Source organism: Spinacia oleracea, chromosome 2 (assembly GCF_020520425.1).
Source record: "Spinacia oleracea cultivar Varoflay chromosome 2, BTI_SOV_V1, whole genome shotgun sequence".
Lineage (NCBI taxonomy): Eukaryota > Viridiplantae > Streptophyta > Magnoliopsida > Caryophyllales > Amaranthaceae > Spinacia > Spinacia oleracea.
In genome coordinates this window covers 81920186-81945792 of record NC_079488.1, presented here as the reverse complement: position 1 = coordinate 81945792, position 25607 = coordinate 81920186, and the positions used below count along the sequence as shown (strand labels likewise).

Sequence of the window (25607 nt, the reverse complement as noted above, 5' to 3'; positions counted from 1 at the left end):
AATCCGGTTTGACCGGCACAGAGTTTAAGGGACTTGAATTGACTTATTTAATTTAATAGGTAGTAGTTGATAGTGGGGTATTATTTTAATGTAGTTAGTGGGAGGTGGGTTAAGAGGTGGAGTTGGGGAGAGTAGAGGTTGAATTTTTAATTATTTTTTGTATGGAGTAGGGTAGGTGGGTTAATAGGGGTGGAGTGAGAAATAATATAATATTGTTAGAATATTTCCATTTTTAGAAGCAGGTCAAGTATTAAGGGACGGCCCGATAAGGAAAACAGGTCAAGTATTCCGGGACGGAGGGAGTACTACCTCTGTTTCAAAAAGATCTTTACAGTTACTATTTGCATGGACTCCAATGCAATATTTAACTATTAATATATCCAATTTCGTATGTAAAAAAATTATAAATAATTGATATTCTGAAAATACATCCCGAGACCAATCTAACAAGATCTTATATGTAACGTTTTGATGTATATAACGGTGAGAATTTACGATCAAAGTTTTTATACTTTGGACACATTTTGCAAAGCGTAAAGAACTTTCAAAAACGAATGTAATAACTAAGTAGATCTCGAAAAACCACTACCTTTAAAAGATGAAGATTTCAAGCTTTTTTTATATTTTAGTTAGATTTTGTTTAAATGTAAACTCCACATACAAAAGACCATTTCTTAGTTATTTATTTGTTTATTTTGGTATTTTGGACAAAATTTCCAACATTTTATGATTATTAAGAGATACTTCATATGATTACATATTATGGATAAAATTTTGGTCAATAATTACTCCAACTAGATGGGATAAAGGTTGACAACACAAAGCCAGCAGATGATATTGAGTTATTGACTGTTTGATGACAAGATAAAACCTTGTTGGAGACACGTGGAAGGATCATAATGGAAGCTACGCGGTATTGTATTTTACCAAGTAAAATTAACCCAAAAGTATTATGGTTATATTTCACAAGAAAGAAAGAATTAATGTAATTATCGGTTCGCCTTATTTTTACTTAAAGAAAATAATGTTTATTTAGGGGATTTGGTTTGCGGATTTTAGGTACGAGGTATGAGTTTAAAATAGTCTAAATCCATACCATATGTTTGGTTGGAAATTTTAAGAGTTTTAAACCCATACCTAAGATACCTTAAACCCCCAACGGTAACTTTTGTGTAAGACCGCCTTACCGGAAAGACCACTTTTGTTGCTTAACTAATTGGTTCAATTTCTTAACTAATTGGTTACATTACTTAATTAATTGATTCAATTGGTTAACTAATTAATTCTTTTGCTTAACTAATTGGTTTCAGTGCTTAACTAATTAGTTCAAGTGTTTAACTAATTGATTCCATTGCTTAACTTATATGATACCAATGTGGTCTTTTGTGTAAGACCGCCTTATAGAAAAGTTTGTAAACCCCCAAGGTATGGGGTTTAGGAATCTAGGGGGAGGTGTGTATGACTCATACCTTTATTCCATGTATCAAACAAAAAGAAAATATCATTCTCAAATTGAACCAACATATGGATTTAAGCAAGTTCCAAACCCATACTGCCTTAATATCATTCTTGATTCCAATACCATACCAGTTTGCAAACTAAAGGCCCCTTAAATTTAGGTAATGTCAGGTAAAGCAAGATACTAAACTCTTGTTATGATGACCTTATCTTCCACTTATTTTATGATTAATAAGAGTAGACAAACAGTGGCGACGCCTATTATGGCCAAAGGTGGCCGACCGATTACCCAATTCTTAAGGAGGAAAAAAAATGTTTAATACCTTGTATTTATTACTCCATCCGTATTTAATTAAAATATATACTTTGATCGGTACGTAGTTTTAGGAGAGTGAATTGAATGTATTATAATAAGATGAAAGTGAGATAGCGGGTGAATTATTTATTGTAGTAAAAGGATGATGTGAGTATGTGTGGGGACCATAAAAAGAGAAATATTAATAAAATTGGAAGTGGGACCATGACATGCTAAAAAGGAAAATGTATCTTTTAATTAAATACGGTTGATTATAGAAAGTATATTTTTTAATTAATACGACCAATTATAGAAAGTATATTTTAATTAAATACGAAGGGAGTAGAAAAAGTAAATTAATACGGATTAGCTGATTAGTTTATTATTATGCTGGAATTCCGACTTAAAAGTCCGGGCTCCACCAATGTTGATAAAGGTTGTTCAATATTTTATAACTAATTTTTTTTTGAAACTAATTTATAACTAAAATGAGTTTAATAATTCAGTTAATTTTGAATAAGTGAAAATCAGGTGAATATAAGGCAATCATGCCGTGTTATGTTTACCTTATTTCTATTTTGTTTCAAAAAAAGTCGTAAGTCTATATAAGATAAATTCAAGAAAGATAAAGATTATTCAAGTTATGATAAGTTTAGATAAATCAGTTAATTTTAAATTAATTCAAATAAAATAAGCTCGAAAAATATAATGGAAGACCAGATGAATAGTAGGTGAATATAACGCTCAACACTTATGATAAATTTAGTGAAATTCAGATAATTAAACATCGGATAAATAAAGCACACATTTTCAACCTTTGTTGCGAGTCAAACCAAGAAGTTCTCACTGGTAGGGATTCTGGATTAAACTAAGACGTGGATCCAACGTGTCACATTTCTCAACCGTCCAACTTAACAACATCCCATTATCCACCGTTGGATCATAAATACAAGTCAACCATTAATTCTCACTTAAAGATCTAAACTTTGAAGCATAAAATTAGTTCCCACCTTCTTGTTTCTGTCTCTCTCTCAAAGAATACAATTAAAATAAAATTCCCAATTTTTTTTTTTAAAAAATCAAATCAAATCAAAATTAATTATTTTTTTAAAATGGAGACAAAATATTTACAAAGCACTATAAATTCATCTCATAATCTCCCTCAATTTTCTCACACAAACAAGATTAACAGATTTTACCCCCCTTTTTGCATTTCTACAGTAAAAATTCCAAATTTATCATTTTCTTTCAATCTTTTTCCTAGATTTTCTGGGCAATACTCAAATTCTCTCCCCTCAAATTGTTACAGATCTTCCAAGAAGCCAATCAATCTTCAACCTTTATCATTCAAGGTAAGTAGTTTGTTTAATTATCTATGAAAGTTTGGATCTTTTATGTGTTTTAGTTACAATGTAGTTGATCGATGTTATATTTTTTTTATATGCGGATGGGATTTTGATCTCAATATCAAGACTTTAACCAACAAAGTTAATTGACATTCACGGGGTTGATGATACATGCTATAAAGTTGTGGTTTGTTATGGGGTAAGATGGGCTTATTCTGTTTTTGTCCAACCTTTTTTTGAGATTTTGTTAAATGAAGAATATTATTTTTAATGGAAATATACAAAGTACTACTCCCTCCGAATCTAAATGTTATTCACGTTTCTTTTTTTAGTGTCCCAAAATAATCTTCCCATTTCTTTTATTTCCTTTTTAATCTCTTCCTTGTAATTTTAACTTTGTAATTCTATTGGTTTATCAATAAAAAACCTCTTGTAGTCTCATTGGTTGGTTTAAGTTTGGATGAATTAATGAGTTGACATTTTTTATTCCTTAAATTCTATTGGTTCAACTATTTTGTTTTCTTGTGAAAATGGAATCAAAAAACAACAATTCCCCATAAAACTACATTAATAATAGTTAATCCTATAATGTTTCTTTTTCCTTAATATCCGTGTAAAATGACAAACGGAAATAACATTTAGGTTCGGAGGGAGTAACATTTTAGCTACTAATGTTTAATGATTTTTTTCTACATGGTTTATACACGTGGGTGCATAAATGCACAATGTTCACCCTATTTTTAAATGAACATATAGTTCTAAGAGCACGTACATTGGTTGACTCTTCAAAAGAGCTCTTGGAGGGCTCTCCACTCTATCTCTACCATTATCTCTATACAAGATACACTCAAGAATTCATTCCTAAAAACACCCAACATTGGTTGGTTCTTCAAATGAGCTCTCCAATATTTTTTTACCATTTGGTGGTCCCATGTCAATTCTTCATTTATTTTATATATATCAAACAATGTTAATATTTATTGGTAATAACTAATAAGTTAAGTAATTATGATAGAAAAGTTTAGGTTACTGCAATATTAACAATAATTAGATTTCATTTTCAACCAATGGGTTAAAAAGAAGAAGACAAAATAATTTTAGTTTCAAATAAATAGCCCAATATTAGGCTTGTTAAATAGGGAAGGAAAAAAGAAAAGTAACCATTATTGTAGATTTTCCGTAAAAAAAATATTAAACATATTAGTTTTTCATTTTATTGAATCATAAATATAAAATGTAAAAATGTTACTACTTAATTGTATTTTTACCCAAAGTTACTATCTACTTTAAAAAAAGTTACTCCTTATCTTGAAGTAGCTCTCCATGAAGAGTTACTCAAGAGCCCCTCAAGAACCACTCAAGAGCCCCAATGTTGGCCAAGAGCTAGTTCTTGTTGGAGAGCTACTTGGAGAGCTACTTGGAGAGCTACTTAGAGAGCCACTCAAAGAGCCCCAATGTACATGCTCTAATACAAAAACATAGGGGACATTTCAACGTTTTGACATAGTGGACGCTTACTAACTAGCTTAGCTGCTAACGTTTTGAAGAAAGTATCGAATACCTGTGAAAAATTTTATATAAGGCGGTCTTACACAAAAGACCACATTTGAGTCATATAAGTTAATCACTTGGCCTAATTAGTTAATCAATGTAATTAATTAGTTAAACACTAGAACTAGTTAGTTAAACAATGGAATAAATTAGTTAAGCAGTGAAACCAATTAGTTAACCAATCAAGTGGTCTTTCCGGTAAAGCGGTCTTACACAAAAGTTGCCCTTTCTTATAGACCCCCAAACAACCCATTAAGATCTTGATTTTGTTGCTAAAATTGATGAATTATTGAATTGTATAGGAGCAATAGTGTATTAGGCATTAGCTATGTAGCTTACAAGTTGGAATTCAGACTATCCAAAATTCCTGTATCTGTTAGAAACTTAGAACTAACTCAAAACATCAATGATCAACTAATGAACATAACAACTTAATATGGTTTTCATGATCATTTCTCGAAGAAATTGATTGTTTAGGATCTAATTTGTGTTTACATAATATTCCATTTTCGGCAGAGGGAAGACAGACCAGAAAAAGAAGAAGAAATGACAGTAACACCAGCAGTTCGAATTGTAGACAGGAAAGTAATAGTAAAAGACCGGACCATCCTAACCGGAGTACCCAACAATGTAATAGCAACATCTGCTTCATCATCTGGTCCGGTTGAGGGAGTTTTTATAGGGGCTGAGTTTGACCAACCGAGCAGCAGACATGTGGTGTCATTAGGAACTCTTAAAGATGCCCGGTTCATGGCATGTTTCCGGTTCAAGTTATGGTGGATGTCTCAAAAAATGGGTGACAAAGGTGGTGACATCCCTTTGGAAACTCAGTTTTTATTGCTCGAGACTAAGGATGGATCTCACATCGATGGAGATGAATGTAATCAGATCATGTATACAGTTTTCTTGCCTTTGGTTGAGGGTCCATTCAGGGCTTGCCTACAGGGGAACACACAAGATGAATTGGAGCTTTGTTTGGAGAGTGGAGATGATGACATTAAAGGGGATTTGTTTACTCATTCTCTGTTTGTGAGTGCAGGGACTGATCCCTACACCACCATCTTTGAAGCGATTAGGGCTGTTAAATCTCATCTTAAGACGTTTAGGCAACGTCATGAGAAGAAGTTACCTGGGATTATTGACTATTTTGGGTGGTGTACTTGGGATGCATTTTACAAAGAAGTTACTCAAGAAGGTGTTGAGGCTGGATTGGCTAGCCTCACTGCCAGTGGGACCCCACCTAAGTTTGTGATCATTGACGATGGTTGGCAGTCCGTTGAGGTTGATGAACCCGTGCCAAGACTAACTGGGATTAAGGAGAATGAGAAGTTTCAGAACAAGGATGACCCTGGTGTTGGAATTAGGAACATTGCAAGTATAGCCAAGGAAAAATACGGGTTGAAATATGTGTACGTGTGGCACGCCATCACGGGGTATTGGGGTGGGGTCCGGCCTGGGGTGAAGGAGATGGAGGAATATGAGTCGCGGATGAAGTACCCTAATGTGTCTAAGGGAGTAATGGGAAATGAGCCAGTTTGGAAAAGTGACCCTATGAAGGTGCAGGGATTAGGACTAGTGAACCCAAAGAGTGTATACAAGTTTTATAATGACTTGCATAGTTACTTGGCTTCTAAGGGGATTGATGGGGTTAAGGTGGATGTGCAATGTATATTGGAAACCTTAGGTGGAGGACTTGGTGGTCGAGTGGAACTCACTAAGCAATACCACCAAGCTCTTGATGCTTCTGTGGCTAGAAATTTCCCCGACAATGGTTGCATTGCGTGCATGAGCCACAATACTGATGCATTGTATTGGTAAGTTCCTAAAGTTTTTGCTGTTGTTTGTGATTTTTATTCAGAATTTTGTCATGTTTATTGGTATTAGCTGATATAACTGGTGAAGTTTTGGGTGGTTTATTGGTATTAGCTGATATAAGTAGTGAATTTTCCCGTGTTTATTGGTACATACTTGGTTTGATCATTTGTCGAGGCTTGCTTAACTGATAACCTGTACTGTCATGCCATGAACAGCTCAAAACAAACGGCAATTGTGAGAGCATCAGATGATTTTTACCCACGAGATCCAGTGTCACACACTATCCATATTGCAGCCGTGGCTTACAACAGTGTTTTCTTAGGGGAGTTTATGCAACCTGATTGGGATATGTTCCATTCAGACCACCCTGCTGCTGAATACCACGGTTCTGCCAGAGCTATCAGTGGTGGACCGATCTATGTCAGGTACATAAAACTTTTATACGGCATAGTTGAACAACTAATCATAGGTTATAATATCTCTGATTTAACACCGTATTTTGTTACAGTGATGCACCTGGAAAGCACAACTTTGATCTACTTAGGAAGCTTGTTTTGCCTGATGGATCAGTGCTCAGGCCCCGTTTGCCTGGTAGACCTACCCGTGATTGCTTGTTCAATGATCCAGCTCGAGATGGTATTAGGTATGCCAACTGAACTTAGGCTACTTTGTAAATATAACAACTTAACAAATTAATTATGAACTCTCATATCACCATCTACTGATCCTCTTGTACGCATTTTAATAGACCTGAACAAAAGGCGGATCAGGCTGGGCCACAACCAAAAATTCTGCCTATTATGTCAGGCCAGACAATATCTCTGGCGGAAATTTTCTGCCCAAAGCCCGCTATTCCGGGCCATTTTTTGGACCTCACCAACTTAATAAGTAAAATTCCAATTTTGAGTTTCCCAAAACCCACCAATTTTTTTAAAAAAATCAGTCCGGGGCAGGATGGACCCAAAAAACAGGCATAAAAATTATGCACAAACCCAGCTGTTTTTCGGGCAAGGCCTGCGGGCCGTGCTCAATGGTCTACATTTTATAGAAGATAAGAAGAATAGGCATAACTAGGGAAAATATCTGACATTTTAATTACTTTGTGACAAAAATTTCAGCTTGTTGAAGATATGGAACATGAACAAGTACACTGGAGTGTTAGGAGTATACAACTGCCAAGGAGCAGCATGGAGTAGCACTGAGCGAAAGAACACATTCCATCCAACTCAGCCTGAAGCCCTAACAGGTGTGGTCCGTGGTCGAGATGTCCACTTCATCACCGAGGCTTCATTGGACCCAACCGGATGGAACTTGGACTGTGCTGTCTACCGTCACAGGACTGGCGAGGTTATCACCTTGCCATACAATGTAGCTCTGCCCGTGTCACTAAAGGTCTTGGAATATGATGTATTCACTATAACACCCATCAAGGTCTTAGCCCCGGGCTATAGCTTTGCCCCATTTGGGCTAATCAAAATGTTTAACGCTGGTGGGGCCATCGATGGGATAACATACCAAGTCAGGAGTGGTTCCCGAGATGAGAACGAGGCGGACCATGGTGATGAAATGGTAGGGAAGGTCCAAATGGAGGTGAAAGGTTGTGGGGTGTTTGGGGCTTACTCTTCAACAAGGCCCAAGAGGTGTCGTGTTGGATCCGAGGAGGTCGAGTTTGAGTATGATTCTGGGTCGGGTTTGGTCACCTGGACTGTGGACCAAATGCCTGAGGAGAGTAAGAAAGTTCACATTATTGAGGTTGAGTTATAACTTATAGTTTGTTTTTTTTTTTTTTTGACAGCACAACAAAATATTCAATTAAACAAAGCTATTCCCTTTTTCTAACTTTTTGGTTAGATTATGGGCTATAGCAACAATCATACAACATTGAAAAATAAATAACAAACCGTTACTAACTTGAGCAATACATGCTCTTACAAGCATGGGAACTATAACATTACGAACTACAAGCATAGCTAGTGCATTGGTCGATGGTCCTTGACTGTTGTCTTCGCCTTGCGCGCCCACATTCTCCTTTCTCCTCGGGATGAAGCTTGAGCGATAAGCAATAAGAACCCATAATCGGTGGAACTTGAAAGAAACGGAAGGATATGAACTTCACGAACCGGTTGAAACGACCTTGTGAGCAAGGGGATATGCTCACGAACAAACTCGACACTCTCGAGAACGAGCACATGGAGTCTCCCAAAGAGACTCATCTTAGTGAACATGCTATGAACCCCCAAAATTTTTATTTGGGGAACAGTCTTCAAATATGAATTTTTGAATGTAATGAGAGAACCTCTCACCACGAACCTAAATTGAACAACCGACATTCGTGAATACAAGATTTTCCTTCCATAGTCACCCCTACAACCTTCTTTCTCCCTCTTTAGACCTGGCATACTACCGTCCAAGGGAGTATAAACACCAGGGACAAGTCCACTACCTAGGTTGACTGACTTTTGGACGACAACCAACTGGGAAAAACTTAAACCCAAAACCTCTACAATCCTCAACATTGGATATCCCGCCATAGAAAAACAAACCATTAACCAACCTTGCAAAAACAATAAACCAACAACCCCATACTTAACACTTCCAACAACCAAGCACAAACTAACCAAGTCAAACACATTAAAGCTAACTAAATTGAACATCACTAAACATCTAGAAACAACTAGACCAACAAAACAGAGAGAGGGTAAGAATCAAGCCACAATTACCACCTAAACAAATACCAAAGATGTTACTGAAAAGAAAAGGAATTAAAAAAAACCTTAATCTAAATCCCAAACCTAACCTTTACCTTTACCGGCAAGATCGAGATTTTCCCGACACTACAAGCCGGCGGCAGCTAGGAACACAATTAGAAAACAAGGCCTTAATTCCCAAACACACAGAATGAGCAGATAAGGCTCAGGTCCTGCACCAGCGAGCCGGCTGCGGTGGTTGAGGTTTGAAGGGGTGGGGATTTCTTTTTTAGAGAGGAAAGCTAGAGAGAGAATAGGGAGTGTTTTATTGTCCACAACTTATAGTTTGTTACTTCATGATAGTTAAAGTGTATTATTTTTCCCTTTGCTCCTCATCTGTGGTAGTGAATAGTGATTGAGGTGCATAATAGTGAGGGATCTATTCTTGAGTTCAATAATATTTGCTTTGAGTACAAGTAATATTTGCTTTGAGTACAAGTAATATTTCCACATAATTGATCAAAATTGAAATTTGTAAATATATCTTTAGTACTGGAATCATTATCTACAGCCCTGAAAACAATGATAAAACCTTGCTTTGGCACAAATATTAAATACTATTAAATATTAAATATATAAAACATGAACTACAACATATCCCCAAATAATTGATATTCAAGATCCTTAGCATACTCCAGGTCATAATCTTGGTCCTCTTCACCAGGAGGCTGTTGAAGATTCCCATTAGTGGGTGGTGATTCGTTGCCCATAAGAAGCGACATGAAACTTGTGTGTTGCAATTCATCTCCAATCTGCTGTTCATCAGCAGGAAGCAGCTCGTCGTGTCTCTCTCTTCTCTTGGGATGAGGAGTTATGCCAGGAAGTTGGTCTGTTCCTAAAAGCTGAGATAACATTTCCTTTTGATTACTCCACTCCTCATTTATCTTTTCCACTTCATCTCCGATTGTCACCCTATCTTCTGCAATATGCTTCATATTTTCGACATCCACTACCCTACTTGCCTCTTCAAAAACAAACAAATGACAAATCAGTAACCAAACTCGGAATTTTTTAAAATTTATCAATGACCTTATATTTTGTTCTAAGTCTAACATTGCTAACTCAAACTAAACTCAAACACATGGGGATAATTGTTGCCATTTGCAAGAATACTAGAATACTCAAGACACACAGACATACTTCTTATGAGTATTTAATTTTCAGACATGGTTGCATGTTTGTTTAATAGCCTGCCAGTAACAGGGTTCAATAAATCAAGACAAAACACGGAAGAATATTTAAGTTTGGAACTCAAGATAACTTTCTGAAATAATGAACCTGACCATGTTGTAGCAAGAGAAAAGAACGACAAGCAAATAATGGAATGGAATACCTCTGATAGCAAGACTTTTAGTTCCTTCATATTCTTCGGACATTTTCCTGAGCACTTCTAGATCAAGTTCCATGCCCTGTTACATAAGTTCGAGTTATTATGAGAAAAATCAGCAGCAAAATTGATGCCACAGATTCAAAATAAGCAATTCAATGGCGCAAACAACTTTTTCTGGGCCTTTTTAACTTAACACCCGTTAGTCCATTACTAAACCTACTAAAAACCTAGATTAAAAGAACCTTCAAATATATTAATGTATAGGACACCTTCACAAACTTGATATAGAGGGTAAGGCATCCTACAGGCCTGATATATCACGGTTTCACAGTGATACTGTGATAGCGCAGAATTCAGTCATGTATAGTGTGTGGCTTTGATCAAAATGCTTTTGCATCAATTTAGAAGACAGTGACAACATGATGTATTAAAATAATACATAAAATACAGTCAACAAGAAACCAAAAATTATAAAAGTATGCAACATACCATGTCCATATGAAGGTAACGCTCAATCTCAGTGTTCGCCAACAATCTACAGAAAGGAAAAGCAGCATGATGAGACCATTGATGAAGCTGAAGTAGCTATGATTGTTAACGCATAACATGAGTGTCGGACATACTTTTCATGCATCTTCTTTATACAGGCATTCTGCACATCTACCAACTCCTTTATCCTCTCTTTCTCAGAGTAATCATTTATGTTAACAAAGCCAAACAAGAATGCATTCTTCTCTAGCATCTTTTTGATCAAAACAGATACGATTTTGATTCCATTTTCTTTAGCATTTACAACCAGGGCTTTTAGTCTTCGTAACTCTCCTGCCAAGTCCATCAAGAGGTTAAGTCACTTCACAAAGAAAGGCAGGGAGTGAAAGGATATGTGCCAATTAATCAAAGACGACATAAACACATCTACTTGCCTACTGTTTCTGAGACAAGACATATAAGACGTTTTTATACTATACACCAGTAACTCAGGAAAATTGTATGTATACACCAGTAACTCAGGCCAAATTTTATGGTTATTTGATCACCTTAAAAATATTTATCAGTTTGTTGTTGTGGTGTGTATTAAAGAAAAGACTAATTGTTTCAGTACTGTTCCCATTATTAGACTGCATCTCTCTGCAACTCCATATTCGTACCTAAGACGAGAGCCTTTGAAGAAAACTAATTTCCCAGGATCACTTCAGGGGGAACCAACTATGAAGACTATATTTAGTTTTCCAGATAAAAGGTTTTTAGCCACCTGAAAAAGAAGGGGGAAAGGCAAGAATAATCAATCAGTGGTAACTTCATCGGCTGTGACTTATGATAGACAATTAGACATACATCTTAAATATAGCTTCGGATTTCATTTAGGGTTCAATAATGAAGTGAAGGAAGTAAAATTTACTTATATGCAAAAGCAAAAACATACCAAGTGATAGATAAATCTTGAATGGGGGCTTGAATGGCTGAGTCTCATAGAGACAATAGAGGACATAGAGGGCTCCCAATCTTTGTGACACAGAATTAGTGGAGATCATGTGACCTGCGCATGATAACAAAAAGATTAAAGATTATCAGATTTTGTCCAACAACAAAAAGGTTTGGACTTCAATCAGACAAACAGCAGTCATTTGTCAAGACACAAAAGGGACTGAATATCAGCCACCAGGATAAGTAGGAAAACACTACATCAACTATAAGATTCATTTTTAAAAGCAGGGGACAACTGAAATGCACTTATCCTACTTTTGAATCGGAATTGATTATCCGATTCATATCACACATGAAATCTCAGGACATCAAACATCTTAGAAAAACAAATATCAGAACATATAAATCATACCAAGTGCATGATGTGGAGAGACTAAAAGCTGGATTAGAACCATGGACTACTTATAGGAGTCCAATAAACTGCTGTAAGTACGTATATCAAAACACTGGATCATATTTCTCTGTAAAAGGTAAATCATAACATAATCTAGACTTCAGATTCTAAATCCTTTTCTACAGTTGGTCCAAACATAAAAGATGCATCTTAGATTCTTAGAACAAAATGTGTGATGACATGTCATTAAGCATAAAAAAAGAAACTTACTTATAGAATGACTGTACAGGAATTGCATAAATATGTTGGAGCTGGTAGAAGGCCGAGCCTCAAATATGTAGGAAAACTTCCGCTCAAGCCATAATCTTTTCATGTCTGCTAAAGTTTTAAGCCCTCCCTGCATACGAACAAAGGCTAGTAGTTGAATAAAGAGCTTTAGCTTTTTTGCATCCAACTATACAAGATTGATAACAAGGCATTATTTGCAAAGCCAAAATAGAGACAGAACTTCCAAAGAAAACAACCCGTAGAAAAAACTAGAAGAATACAAATACAGCCAAAGAAAATCGATTCAATAGAAACGAAGAATGTAGACAATTGTAAATGGTACAACGAAGGCGAATGGCATACTGGACAAAAAATAAGTTCTCACACCTCCTCCCAAAAATAGACTCAAATTGAACCAGTTATATCCAACCATTTTAACATGACTATCGATAACGCACCTCGGAAAACTCGTTTATGAGCTCATCCAGATCTAGCTTGAACGAGGAAAAATCCATTGTATAGATATCCCTTAATCAATGAAGTTCCTTACTCTCTAGTCAAGCTCCAACATGAAATGCTAACCTGCATGCACATAATTATGCTTGTATAACTATGATATACTTAAAAAATATTATTGAACCAAATGATTACAAGTAAATGCTATATCGGGTGATTCGGGTCCAAAGACTAAATCTTCAATCTGACTACCAGACATACCCCATTTCTCTACAACAGCACAACACTAGCCCCAAGAATTAGCCTAATTCAAGATATGCCCCATCTTCGCGTTAATTTAGTGGATAAATTAGCCTCAAGAACAACGAGTTGCAATCAAACAAGACAATGTAGCCATCTAAATATCGTAGTTAATTTCCTCTCTAATCATATTCCATAATCAACTCTTTTTTTTCTAGAAATTGTAGTTCTTTTTTAATTAGTATTAAACTTCTAGAAATTGTTGTTCTTATGGGTTAATTGGAAACAACTTCTCTGCAATTGCATTGGTAAGGTTGCGTATGTCCGACCAATCACTAATGAATAAGTAAATTTCTACTACCAGCCTAATTCTACAAAACAATAGTACCTCATCCTTATTGCTACTACCAGTGTTACCTGGTTCGCCCCTAACCCCCGCGAACCGCGAACCGGTTCGCCTGTACCAATTCGTGGTTCTCCGGCGATCCAATTCGCGATTTTTCACGAACCAAACCAAAACCCTAGTTTTAACGATTGAAAGTCCGGGAAAGCGATAGAAGATAAAATATGTTGGGGCTTTTGTTTGAGAAGTACATATGTGTTGATTCCTACCGTCAATTGTTGTTCTTTCGTCTTGCTGAAAACAATAGCCATGGATGAGGTCGAGGTGAAGAACTGGAAAGCCGAACTGCCGAAGAATGAAGATGGTGGTTGCTTTTTATTTGTTAATTTGAATTTTTTTTTTTTAAAAAAAAAATCCATACCGCTACCCGCGAACCTAAAATCAGCTACCAAAGCGAACCACGAACCAGGTAACTCTGGCTACTACAAACGTAATTTTAATTTGCTCCATCAAAAGGAATGCTAAACATCAAGTGGCTTGTGTCTATATCAAGTGACCCAAAGACCACCATTTTTAATATAACACAGAATATGTCAGTACAAAAAACGCAAAAGATTTGTGTTCGTACTTCTTATCATATATTGGTATACCAATACCATACTAGTTTCGGTTCCAATACCAAATCAATGGGTACCAATACGAGTCTACTTGTGTAGTGTCCATATGGACACAAGACACTTGAGACTTAGAATTCCTCTCCATCATAACTTAATTAATTATTCAGTAGCACAATAACAGCTAAACAAGAAATTGCAATATATAAAGAACAAATTGGCAAAATATGCATCAAAATCAGTCTCTATAATCGAGTTGCAGAGTCCAAATGACAAAAAAATTGGCCTTCAGAGAAATAGAGACTTTCTTGCTCAAACTGCAATTTGACCAAACACTTCAATGGCAGAAACAATCAGAAGACGAAACAATCAATACAAGAAGAACAAGGCCTCTAACAATCACAAACATTTTAAAAAAAAAAAAACGAAATAAGCTCAATTTACCTAGTTGTTGCAGCCTCCACTGGGGGTGATGGTATCGCTGCTTCCCCCCTGAGAAGAAGCAGCGGGGGGGAGGGGAGGCCGACAAAGAGGGGCAAGGGAAGTGGCGTATCCGGGAATTTTAGGGTGTTGGGTCACTATCGGTAACGCACCGCAAAATCAATATAAAAACACACAATATATATACAAAAAAAAAAGTACGTAAAAATAAAATTCATCCCAAAAGTACATATTACAATCAAATACCTACAAAATTATTACAATTGCTCTCTACGAGTTTTCATGTTTTGATATCGATCTATAACATCATCCATGGGAACATCTAAAAACAAATCTCTCTCTAAATAAGTAACCAAACAAATTCCGTTGTTAACTCATGAACTAATTACTATAATCCCCTGATAACAAACAACAACAACAACAACAAATTGAACAATTAAAACAAATTCATGAATTAAATGTTGAAAATTTTAAAACAAACTCAAAAATCAAGTCAGTGGACTAAAGAATGGGGGATAACGCTCTGTTATTCAATTTTTTTTACTTCATTTCATTTGCAATTCCAATTCCAATCAATCATAATTCAATCATAAATGAATTAAAAAATCCAGCAATAACCAATCTCACAAATCATAACAGAGTTAACCCCATAATCGGGGTCTTACTTTTGCCAAAAATCACTAATCAGGACCTCACTTTTTTTTGTCACCGTTTGGGACCTAAGCTCCCTTTTCCGATCAAATTTAACCATTGTGGTTAAAATAAGTTAGGTCCTTGGGTTAGAATAGATATATTTAAAAAAAATATAATAATACAAAACCAATTAATTATATTACGTGCTATACCCTCCCCATTTTCGTTTCAATGCAATATTTCTTCAATCGGATGGTTCAACATCATACCTCCAGGCAAGCTAGATCTTCTGTTGTCTCTCTAGTCTCTCTCTTCTCTCTGGTTCACTATTCCCCCTTCCCTCTGTTCCTACTTGGACATTTTTTAATTTAACTAACTAATTATCCATTTATAGTCTATAATTAAGCGATAATGTGCAAAAGATGCTAATTAACAAATGATCAACAACACATAACTCGATGAAAAACAAAAATTATGAAATCAAAATTGTAAATCAACACCCAAAATTCAAAAATATTTGCATAATAAATATACCAAAATTGGAGAAATAATGAAAAGACAAATGTATTAGGGCAGGACCAACAAATCTCGAATTTGCTAAATCATATCCCTTGAGCTCGTCAATTCTGATTGTTAATTTTCTTGTGCTTTCCGTTTAGTTTGGGGTTAATAATTCGATTTGGGTATTGAATTTTTATCCTGAATTGAAGAGTGAAGGGTTGCTGATTGCAATAATTGGAGATTGAGGAGTCTTGTTTATCTAAATTAGCTCTTTTTCCAATTGAATTAGGGGAAATGCTTAAACTTTTACATGCAAATTAAAGGAGAGAGAAAGAGATACAATGTGTACCTCTTGATTTTTTCTAACTTATTTGCTCCTTTTTTCCTTTGATAATTTGTTGGTTCGATTCCATTAATCAAAGTAACGCCAATATTGCAATGTTTGGTTACATAGCAACTTAAACATGGCAGCAACTCAAAAGAATAATGGAATATGGAGCTTAGTATCTTGAGAGGTGTTGAAGGAACTTATTTGCTCTTGTTTTACTCAAAACCATAAAAACCAGAGGGGGGATTAGAGAAGGAGAGGGGAACTACTGGACGAGAAGGAGGAGGGGGAAATGAGGCAAACAACATTTAACATTTTTTTTAAAGTTTTAAGTTTTGTTAAAAAAAAATAAATTAAAGGACATTAGTTTTAGTTCCGGTGAGTTAAACATGAGTTTAGTGGCCGGATTCTTAACCTTAGGTCCCAATTGGTGACTAAAATATAGTAAGGTCCTTATTGGTGATTTTTAGCAAAAGTGAGACCCCAATTATGGGGTTAACTCAATCATAACAATACTAATCTGAGTAATATCTCAATTCCAATCAGTCAATCACCATTCACCAATAATGCAATAACTGAAATTTTGACTAATTAACATGAGAAATCAATCATAATTCATAAATTGTTATAAAAACATGAAGCAATTAGAGATTTAGAGACCAACCTTGCGTGAGCGTGAGTTGCGTACTTGCGTCCTTGAAGAATGGACAGGAACGAATGGTGAATGTTGACTCGTGAGGTGGGCGGCTGCCGGAGTTCCTGATGAGAACGCGTTGAGGTGGGCGCCGCCGGCCGGGGAGGCTTCTCTGGCTCACTGGCTGGGCTCTCGCGACCTCGCGTTACTTGAGGAATTGAGGTGACTGGTGAGCAATTAAAGAACTGGGCGACTGGAGACAGAGTACCGGAAAGCTGCCGATGACCGGTGAGGTGAGCCGCGGACAGTGGATGCAGCTGGTGAGTGGTGCCGCCGTGCCGGTAACGGTGACTCAGAGCCTCAGAGGGCTGGGCGGCGCTGTGGGGGGAGGAGAGAAGTAGGTTAATGTATTTCGCGAAATAGTGACCTGTAGTCTTTCGGGTCTGTAATCTACGCTTCTGTGTGCGAAATTTTTTAATTTTTTAATTTTTTAAATTTTTTAATTTTTTTCACAAAATTTGCTGGGTCACGTGATCCACCGGGACCAATGGTAGTTCCGCCACTGGGCAAGGGGCAACGGTGGGTGCTGGGTGGTGGACTGTGGATAAAATTGCCCACATTGATCCGTGCCCTTTTTACAAGCAGGGAAGCCTAAAATAAAAGTATCGTTATTTGACGCCCACGTTAGATAAAATTGCCCACATTTATTACGTAAAAATACGATTTTTGCCCTTATAAAAACAATCCCCTATTTTCATTGAAAACACCATCTCCGCCCCCCTCTCCTTCCGGCAGCTAGTACCTCCCATTCCTCTGGCAGGCTGGCAGCCATTAGCTCCGGGAATGATCGAGCCATTAACTTTTTGGTGTATTACACATAAATAAATCATGATTTTACTTCTACTATACCGCAAACAAATCAGCAACACAATTATACCAACACTCAAATAAATCAGTATCATTGAGCTTTAATCCCAGCACGGCAACACATCAATATCATTGAACTTTAATCACAGCACTCAAACAAATCAGTATCAAATTAATAAAAAAATTGTATAAGATAACCGTACTCTATTCTCTGTTTTTTTTTTACTCAAAAGTCCCTCGATATCGCAGGTCATTGGGGTTTACGGAGTCGCGCCCGTACCTCGTCTTCCTTAGTGAAAAAGAAGAAGTTTCTAGTAGCAACTCGGTCCATTGACTATTTCAATTAAAATAATGTTACTGTTATAAAAGTCTTGTCCAGTCTAGCCTAGTCTAGTCAAGTGTGGTCGTCAAATTAACATGTTTTGTCTGCCCTTACTCGTGTTTTATTAGTATCATGTTAGGTTCGTTCGTTCAATAGTATCATGCTAGGATTATTATTGTTTCAGTATGTAGTACTCAGCTTTGCTGTTTACGTGCTTTTGCTTGTGCATGTTGATCATGGCTATGCCTTATTGATCCTGTGATGACCCAATCTTTGGTGAGCAGTCTCTAAGGATCAATAAGCATTGTCCATCTGCAGGTTTGAAGATGTTGCATCATTGGAATCGGGAATAGAGAGCTTGTATTTAGTTTTGTTTTGCTAAGTGACTTAGTTTGTTAATTTGGACTTTAAACTTATCGTACTATTTATATTCCCTTATTTTCGTTGGTTGGTTTTTGGGACTAAACCTGTAATCGATTATTTATAAACTTAAAGCTAGTTTTATGTTTTCCGCTGCAAAATTCTGAATAAGCCGTTACGTTTTCACACGGGCGATAATGCCTTGATAATTCTCTACGTTTTATATTAAAAGATTATTTTAGAAAAGAGAGAATTGTCGGGGTGTTACAAAGTGGTATCTAGAAGCTAAGGTTTTACTTTAATAAATTTTTAGGCGCCTAACTATCTAGTTATTTAAAATAAATTTCTTAAAAATCGAGATTCTACGTATTATATTGTTCAAAAATTGGTACTTTTTTTTGGGGGGCCGATTTCCTTTTATCTTGCTTGAAAGTATACGATATTCCTTATTTACGTTCGAAATCAAATTATTTTTCCAAGTTAAAGTGATACTTTCGACATTTTTATTTTTCTTATTATTTATTATTCAAACAAATAAATAAAAATAATATGAATACATTTTTTTTTAAAAGGAGTTCAAATTTTTTTAAGTTGTTTCAAGAGTTAGAATTCGTTAATTAGGAAATATAAATCTTTTCGAATTAATAACTTTATTCTCGAATTTATTCGCTACGCATTTTCTTAACTCATTTCACTTTATTTATTTTATATTTTTATTTATGTTATTATTCTATGTTATAATTTTATTATATTTTCGTTCTTTTATTTCGTTATATAAATGATTCTAATGATTTAGTTTATGAGAGATGGGTAGTATAAGAAGGGCATATAAGATAGAATTATATGTGCATTAGTAGCTAGTCAATGATAAGAAATTGATTGTTATGTATGTGCATGTGCTAATTGTTTAAGTGTTACATTTACATGTGCATAAAGAATTGTTTGATTCCACCAAACTTATTGATTATTGAACCTTGTTTATGTTTTGGCTGGAAAATCGTTAGTGAGACCTTGAATTGTTTATTTCAGGAATAAAATGTTTCTTTCCAAGTATACCAACATAGGATCCTTCGAGAAACTTGATATAGAAACCCCTGATATTTACGTGAAGAAAATTGTGTTTGGATGTGAATAATGCTAAAGTTCAAGGGCAACCTATCTTAATGAGAAAGGATATCATAGCAGCCACTATCATTAATTGCTTACCTAACAAATTTCCATACCTAGAACTCAAGGAAAAGTTTAAAGACATGCATTCTGATAATGGAACTCCAAACTTGGCTAAGTATGGAACTTGGGATGGTAGATGGAAATATGAATCAGAAATTCTGACCACCATTATTGAAGCGGCAGAAAGTGGGTTTAGAGACGGTAAAATCGTAGGGAGTCATGTTGGGGATTCAGTTACAGAAGAAACTATGGGAATAAGTGTAAATAATGACCTAGAGGAAAATGATGTAGCTGTGGAGAATGAGAATGTAGGTGTTGAGGCAGAGAATCCTAACCCAGCGGCTCATGAGCTAACCATTGAGATCTCTAGTGATTCGGATGCAGAGCTCGAAAGTGAACAGGAGATGGCAAGTGAGCCTAATCAAGATGAAGACATGGGTGAAGATACAACCCCTGAGGAAGACCCCGATGAAGACCCTGAAGAAGAGTTCGATGATCTTGAGATCTAAATTTCACTCCGCAAGTTTCAGGAGCAATGGATAGGCAAGAGGCCACAAATATTTTGAAGTCATAAATAGTTAATTAGCTCTTTTATGTTTTAAAGAATAAGTAGCAAAGCTACAACTGTTTAAGGTTTAAGTTTATTGAAGTTTGAAATATTCTTTATTATTTTCAAGGATGTAATAAACCTCTATGGAGTTAGTAATAAAAGTTAAAGTTTTCAAGGAATTGTTCTTTATTCTATTTTGAGGATTCCATAATACCCCAACCTCTAGGTAGTACGTCGTGGATTAATCTTCCTATTGGTTGCATACTCAGTGTGAATTGTGGATCAATTTAATTGCCACAAAAATATTAAATGATTTGAGTACATAAAGGAAGTGAGGGCCAATCTAGACCCTCATGACCAATATGATTCGAAATGTTATGCCTTATGTGCAGTGTGTAAATGTCTTTCGTGAATTATTGAGGATGATTATTTTTCAATGATTATTGCATCTCGTAGACGATCGTTGCACCTTCGTAAACGATTGTCGTGCCTTCGTAAATGATGTGTATTAATGTGAACATTGTTGGTTGAGGCGATCTTTATGGTCAATTCAAGTATTAAATTGTATAGGATAACGTATAAGTTATGTTTCAAACATAAAGTAGAATATACTAATTACAGGTCGCGTTCTAGAATGGCCAACAACAATGATCTAGCTGCTGCGATTCGCCTCTTGGCGGAAAAGCTAAACCAAGAGAGAACTGAGCGCCCCGACTCTGCAGGGGAAATGTTTGAAAGACTTTCTAAGGTTAAGCCACCATATTTCAAGGGGCAAGCAGATCCAACCTTCCTGGAAAACTGGATTAGGGAATTTGAGAAACTATTTGAGGCTGTGAGTTGCCCTGGGAGTATGAGAGTAAGTCAAGCTGTCCTTTACCTGAAAGATGAGGCCGACCTTTGGTGGAGGGAAAATGGAACTAGACTAAGTGCTGCTGAGGGATTCAATTGGGATTCGTTTATTGTTGCCTTGAGGGGGAAATTTTATCCTCCTTTTATGAGAAAGCAGAAAGCGCAGGAGTTCATCAACCTTAGGATGGGGAATATGACTATTGCTGAATACTATAGCAAGTTTATAGCTTTATCGAGGTTTGCACCTGAGGTTGTAGCTACGGAGGAGCTGAAAGCTCAAAGGTTCAAGCAAGGGCTGACTGATGAAATTCAACTGGGATTAGGTGGGGAAACCTTTACATCCTTAGACATAGTGTATGGGAGAGCTGCTCATATTTATGGTCTGCAGTCTAGAAAGGACAAGAGAACCGTGGTAATTGGGGAAAAGAGAAAAGATTTTGATGTTGGGGGTAACCAGGAAAACTTTAAAAGGAATAGAAACGGAAATGGGAATGGAAATGGAAATTCCCAAGGAGGAAACAATCAGGGGCACCACAACAACTCGAACCAATCTAAGAGAGTGCATCATTGCAAGATGTGCAGTAACAATCACCCTGGTAAGAACTGCAAAGGAGAATTAGTGACCTGCAACTATTGTCAGAAAAGGGGGCATAGGGAGTATGAGTGCTTCACTAAGCATAGAAAGGAACAAAATAGTAACGGAGGTGGAAACCAAGTGAGGTTTAACCAGTCTGGAGGTCAAAATTCAAAGCCTGGAGGGGCACAAAACAATCAAGAGAACTATAATAAGCCTGCAAATGATAACAAAAAACCGAATAAGGCTCCAGGAAAGTTGTACATGATGAATCAGAATGAGGATGAACGATCTGCCGATATAGATTCTGGTACTTTTCTATTAACTCCACGCAAGTTAAGCATTATTTAATTCGTGGTGACTTGTTCTTTTGTTTCGTCATCTGTTGTGAAAAGTCTAACGTTAGTAGTTTTAGTGAAATATGAATTTTGAGGATAGAATTCGTCGAAAGAGAATTTTGGTTAGCTATTCCCTGAGGTGAGTTACGAGGGCGTAACTCGTTTTCTTTAAGGGGGGTAGAATGCGATAGAAATTCGCGCTTTTTACCTATTTTATGGCACTTTTATGCATTTTTTATGCTTATTTTAGCATATTTTACAAGTTTAGGCAAAGCAAATAGACTCTCCGCATAAGAAAAGGTGTTCATTAGTAACACAAGCAGCTTTGAGTTGGCAAAAGAGTGCACATAGGTGGCACAAGTACTTCTCTAGTGAGAATAAGTTAAAAGCTTTTGGAAAACGTGGTAAATTTCGTGTCAAGTTTTGGGACGAAACTTCTTTTAAGAGGGGTAGATTGTAATCCCCCGTAAATTTATAAATTTTATTAATATATTTTAACGTATATTATTTATATTTAAGTAGAATTTATGAATTTTAGTAATAAATATATAATTAACGTATATTTATTTTATTTTAAGTACGTTCTAAATATTTAACGATTTTTGAACTTTATTATATTTATATATTTAATGTATATTTAATTTTATTTAAATATATCCTAAATATTTTAACGGTTTGTGCAATCAAGAATAATTTTAGAATTCTATGTTGAAAAGAATTTGAATTAGGAAAACTCGTTGAATTCGGAAAAACAATCCTATTCGGTTTGACTCAAACACTAAAACCCAAATCCTAATCATAGCCCACATGGGAAAAGCCCAAAATATAAACCCATAACCCATTACTCTATTCACGTAAAACCAAAACCAACTCCTCTCCCTTATTCTACTTCACGTGAATTTCAAACACCCAAAACCCTCCTCTTCACTTCCGTTTTTCTCTCCTCCCTTCAGCCGCCGCGCGCCACCACCGCAGCCACCTGCGACCACCATCACCCGTCACCGCCGCACCACCGCGCGCCGCACCACTTCCACCGCCGTTGTGGCCCTGCCCAGTCGACCTCCCTCCTTCCTCCTCCACGCACGCACTCTCTTCTGTGCTTCTTGCTCGAACACGCAGCAACCAAGTGCAGCGCCACCTCGCCAACCACCAGCAACCACCGTGCGCAGCACCTGTGCCGCCGCCCAGTGCCGTCGCTGCCACGCTCTGACCGCCGGCCGCTCTCTCTCTCTCCTCCCTATTTGGTTGATTTTCTTAAACCCTAAGTTATTGAATTTTTTTATTAAATTTGAATTTATGCTTCTTGAATTGAATTATTAATCTTTATAGTTAAATTATAATTTTCAGATTTGGTGTTGATGTTATAAATTAATTATTTTCAGTTTTGGGTTGATTAATATATAAGTTAGGATTTTAAATTAGTTTAGTGATTTAATTCATGTTTATTGAATTTAAATTATAAGTTATTATGATTAAATTATATTTTCAGATTATATATTATGTTTAAATATTAAATTCAATTTTCAGATTATGCGATTGCATTGAAATAATGATTTTTAATTATTAAAGCATGAATTTTTAAGGTTTTAATAGTTTTAAAATCATGGTATGATGTTTATGAGTTATTAAGGTTATTGTTTTTATGATGTTAAGCATATTAATTATGGTTTGGCAAAGTTTTAAACTATTTTATATTGCTGGAATTTTAAAAAGGGATGCTTTATTGGAGTTTATGATAATTGGTGATCATTAGTGTAGTAATCACTATTCTAGGAAGTTAATTAATTAAGTTTCGATGTTGGTGAATGTTCTAAATATGTTTAGGATGTGTTTAGAGTACGTTAGTGTTGCTGTAAATTATTAGGAATTGATTTGGGTACGTTTCTTGATCATTTTAGGCGGAGAATTCTTTGTGGGAGACTTTTGAATTCGTTAAAGTGGCCTATCAGTTTGTCTACACAAGGTACGTACATACCTGTGTGCTTGGAATGTGTGTTATTTGTTGAAACCATGTTGAAACCGTTGATGAACTTGGTTGTGTTGAAATTGTTGGTGAACTTGGTTATGTTGAGATTGTTGTTGAACTTGGTTACGTTGATATTATTGATGAACTTGGTTATGTTGATAGTGCATGTTTAATATTGTAGGATGGACATGTTAAGCATATATGTTTCGTTATGAGAATTATAACATGTTAGTAGATGATTGATGCGAACATGTTGGTTGGGAACATTAGATTATTATATATATTGATTCAGGTCGATTGATCGTTGTTCCCTTTTAGCTTTTCACTACTTTATAAGGTCTGTGGACCTTGTTTAGTAAGTTGAAACCTTATACCCATATAGAGGGGTTGATCAGTATTAAAGGAAATGTTGAATTAATTGGAATAAGTCTTGATTGACATATCTGTGATCACGTACTTGATTCCAAGATAAAAACAGTGGAGAATAATTGTTGATTGTATGACTTATGTGATTGTTGAGTCATAACAGAGTTTAATTTGTAAATCATGTAAAGTGAAACTGAGTAGCAATAGCTTTAGACTGTGCACGTCTAAAGTGACGGACAATCGGGAGTTGGGGTCATGGGTAGCCTATGGCTTTTTCTGGGGCCGGATTTATAACAACCCACTCTTTTGAGCTGCTAATTAGACATACTTATCACTGACTAATCAAACTTAGGATGCAAATTACGAGACTAATCCTGAATTAATTCTCACAATTAACTTTAAAATTACTCACAAAACAAAGATAATTTAAACTATTACAATCCCTGGCTTTCTCACAACATTCTAGCCAACAAATTTCTTCCACATTCACATTCTTGATCTATATCTGAGCCTTTCCCAATACCTGCAAAATCACTGAAAATGAAATCTGCCCCCACCAGGACAGGTTCAAAGAACAAAGTCGGGGAAATTGAGTACACACTGTGCAACCTGAAACTCATTTTGGTAGCTTAAAACATGATATTGTGATTTACTTATTTCAAAGACAAACTGAATAAACAATATTTCAAAAGATACTCGGTAAACAAATTGCAATAGCTTAAGCCATTTCACATGAAAACCTTGAAGCATAAACTTACGTATTTGGTCAAGAAACAAGACAAGAATATCGACTTTTGCTTAAATAATTTCAAGATTGTATTCATCGCAACTTCCATGGACATAGAATATGTTCCCGAAGATCGGTATCTAACATACACTTAGAAAATAACTCATTAGGGTTCTTAACTCGCTTCGCATAACTATTGCAGAATCTAGCAAAATCTTTTGTATAGTTTAATTAGCCGATATGAAAATTACTATTCTCTATATTGTATGTCTCATATGAACATATACCCTTCTAAAAGTTACTGATACCCTATTCCTAATTCATCACAATGATTATCTCTCCTAGTTAGTCACAATAACTAGAACTCATTGGTTCTTATGAATAATATATAACGTATCGAAAACGTACTTTAGAAATTTGCAAAAAACATATACGTTGATTTTTCAAAATACACATACACTAATTCTTTCACAATATATGCTTATTCTAGAAAATTGAACACATTTTGTCTTTAAAACTTACATACTGACTGGGGGAAGAGAACACGAATAGAGAAGGGTTGTTCAACCACGGTCTCTATACTTTTAGGGGTCGTAACCCCGCACATATACACATGCTTGCAAGACTTTTAGGACATGTCCCCACACAGATGTACATATGTACATTTACACAGATGCACATATGTGCATTTACACAAATC

General features: G+C 35.9%; 2 protein-coding genes across 2 annotated transcripts; one reads left to right on the top strand and one right to left on the bottom strand.

The window, feature by feature from the left end:
- The first annotated feature begins 2759 nt into the window (after positions 1-2759).
- LOC110802622 (probable galactinol--sucrose galactosyltransferase 6) lies at positions 2760-8402 on the top strand. Its single transcript, XM_022008063.2, has 5 exons — positions 2760-3105; positions 5167-6464; positions 6681-6890; positions 6974-7108; positions 7584-8402. Exons 1-5 carry the CDS (start codon positions 2866-2868, stop codon positions 8227-8229), a joined length of 2529 nt encoding a protein of 842 aa, XP_021863755.1. The 5' UTR covers positions 2760-2865; the 3' UTR covers positions 8230-8402.
- Positions 8403-9667: 1265 nt separating this feature from the next.
- LOC110802623 (uncharacterized) lies at positions 9668-17257 on the bottom strand. The gene is made up of 8 exons (XM_022008064.2): positions 16849-17257; positions 13087-13210; positions 12632-12758; positions 11966-12079; positions 11166-11364; positions 11032-11077; positions 10546-10621; positions 9668-10176 (listed from the first exon to the last, which is right to left on the bottom strand). The coding sequence occupies exons 2-8, from the start codon at positions 13141-13143 to the stop codon at positions 9800-9802; spliced, it is 996 nt and encodes a 331-aa protein (XP_021863756.2). The 5' UTR covers positions 13144-13210; positions 16849-17257; the 3' UTR covers positions 9668-9799.
- Positions 17258-25607: the final 8350 nt, after the last annotated feature.

What these genes read in the sequence shown, in the direction of transcription:
- LOC110802622 (XM_022008063.2), top strand. Translation starts at nt 2,866, where the DNA reads ATGGAGACAAAATATTTACAAAGCACTATAAATTCATCTCATAATCTC. An exon ending in GGTGGACCGATCTATGTCAG is followed by an intron (nt 6,891 to 6,973) that starts GTACATAAAACT and finishes ATTTTGTTACAG; the next exon opens with TGATGCACCTGGAAAGCACA. An exon ending in CCAGCTCGAGATGGTATTAG is followed by an intron (nt 7,109 to 7,583) that starts GTATGCCAACTG and finishes CAAAAATTTCAG; the next exon opens with CTTGTTGAAGATATGGAACA.
- LOC110802623 (XM_022008064.2), bottom strand. Translation starts at nt 13,143, where the DNA reads ATGGATTTTTCCTCGTTCAAGCTAGATCTGGATGAGCTCATAAACGAG. An exon ending in TCATAAACGAGTTTTCCGAG is followed by an intron (nt 12,759 to 13,086) that starts GTGCGTTATCGA and finishes GTTCGTATGCAG; the next exon opens with GGAGGGCTTAAAACTTTAGC. An exon ending in CAAGATTTATCTATCACTTG is followed by an intron (nt 11,365 to 11,965) that starts GTATGTTTTTGC and finishes TGGACTTGGCAG; the next exon opens with GAGAGTTACGAAGACTAAAA.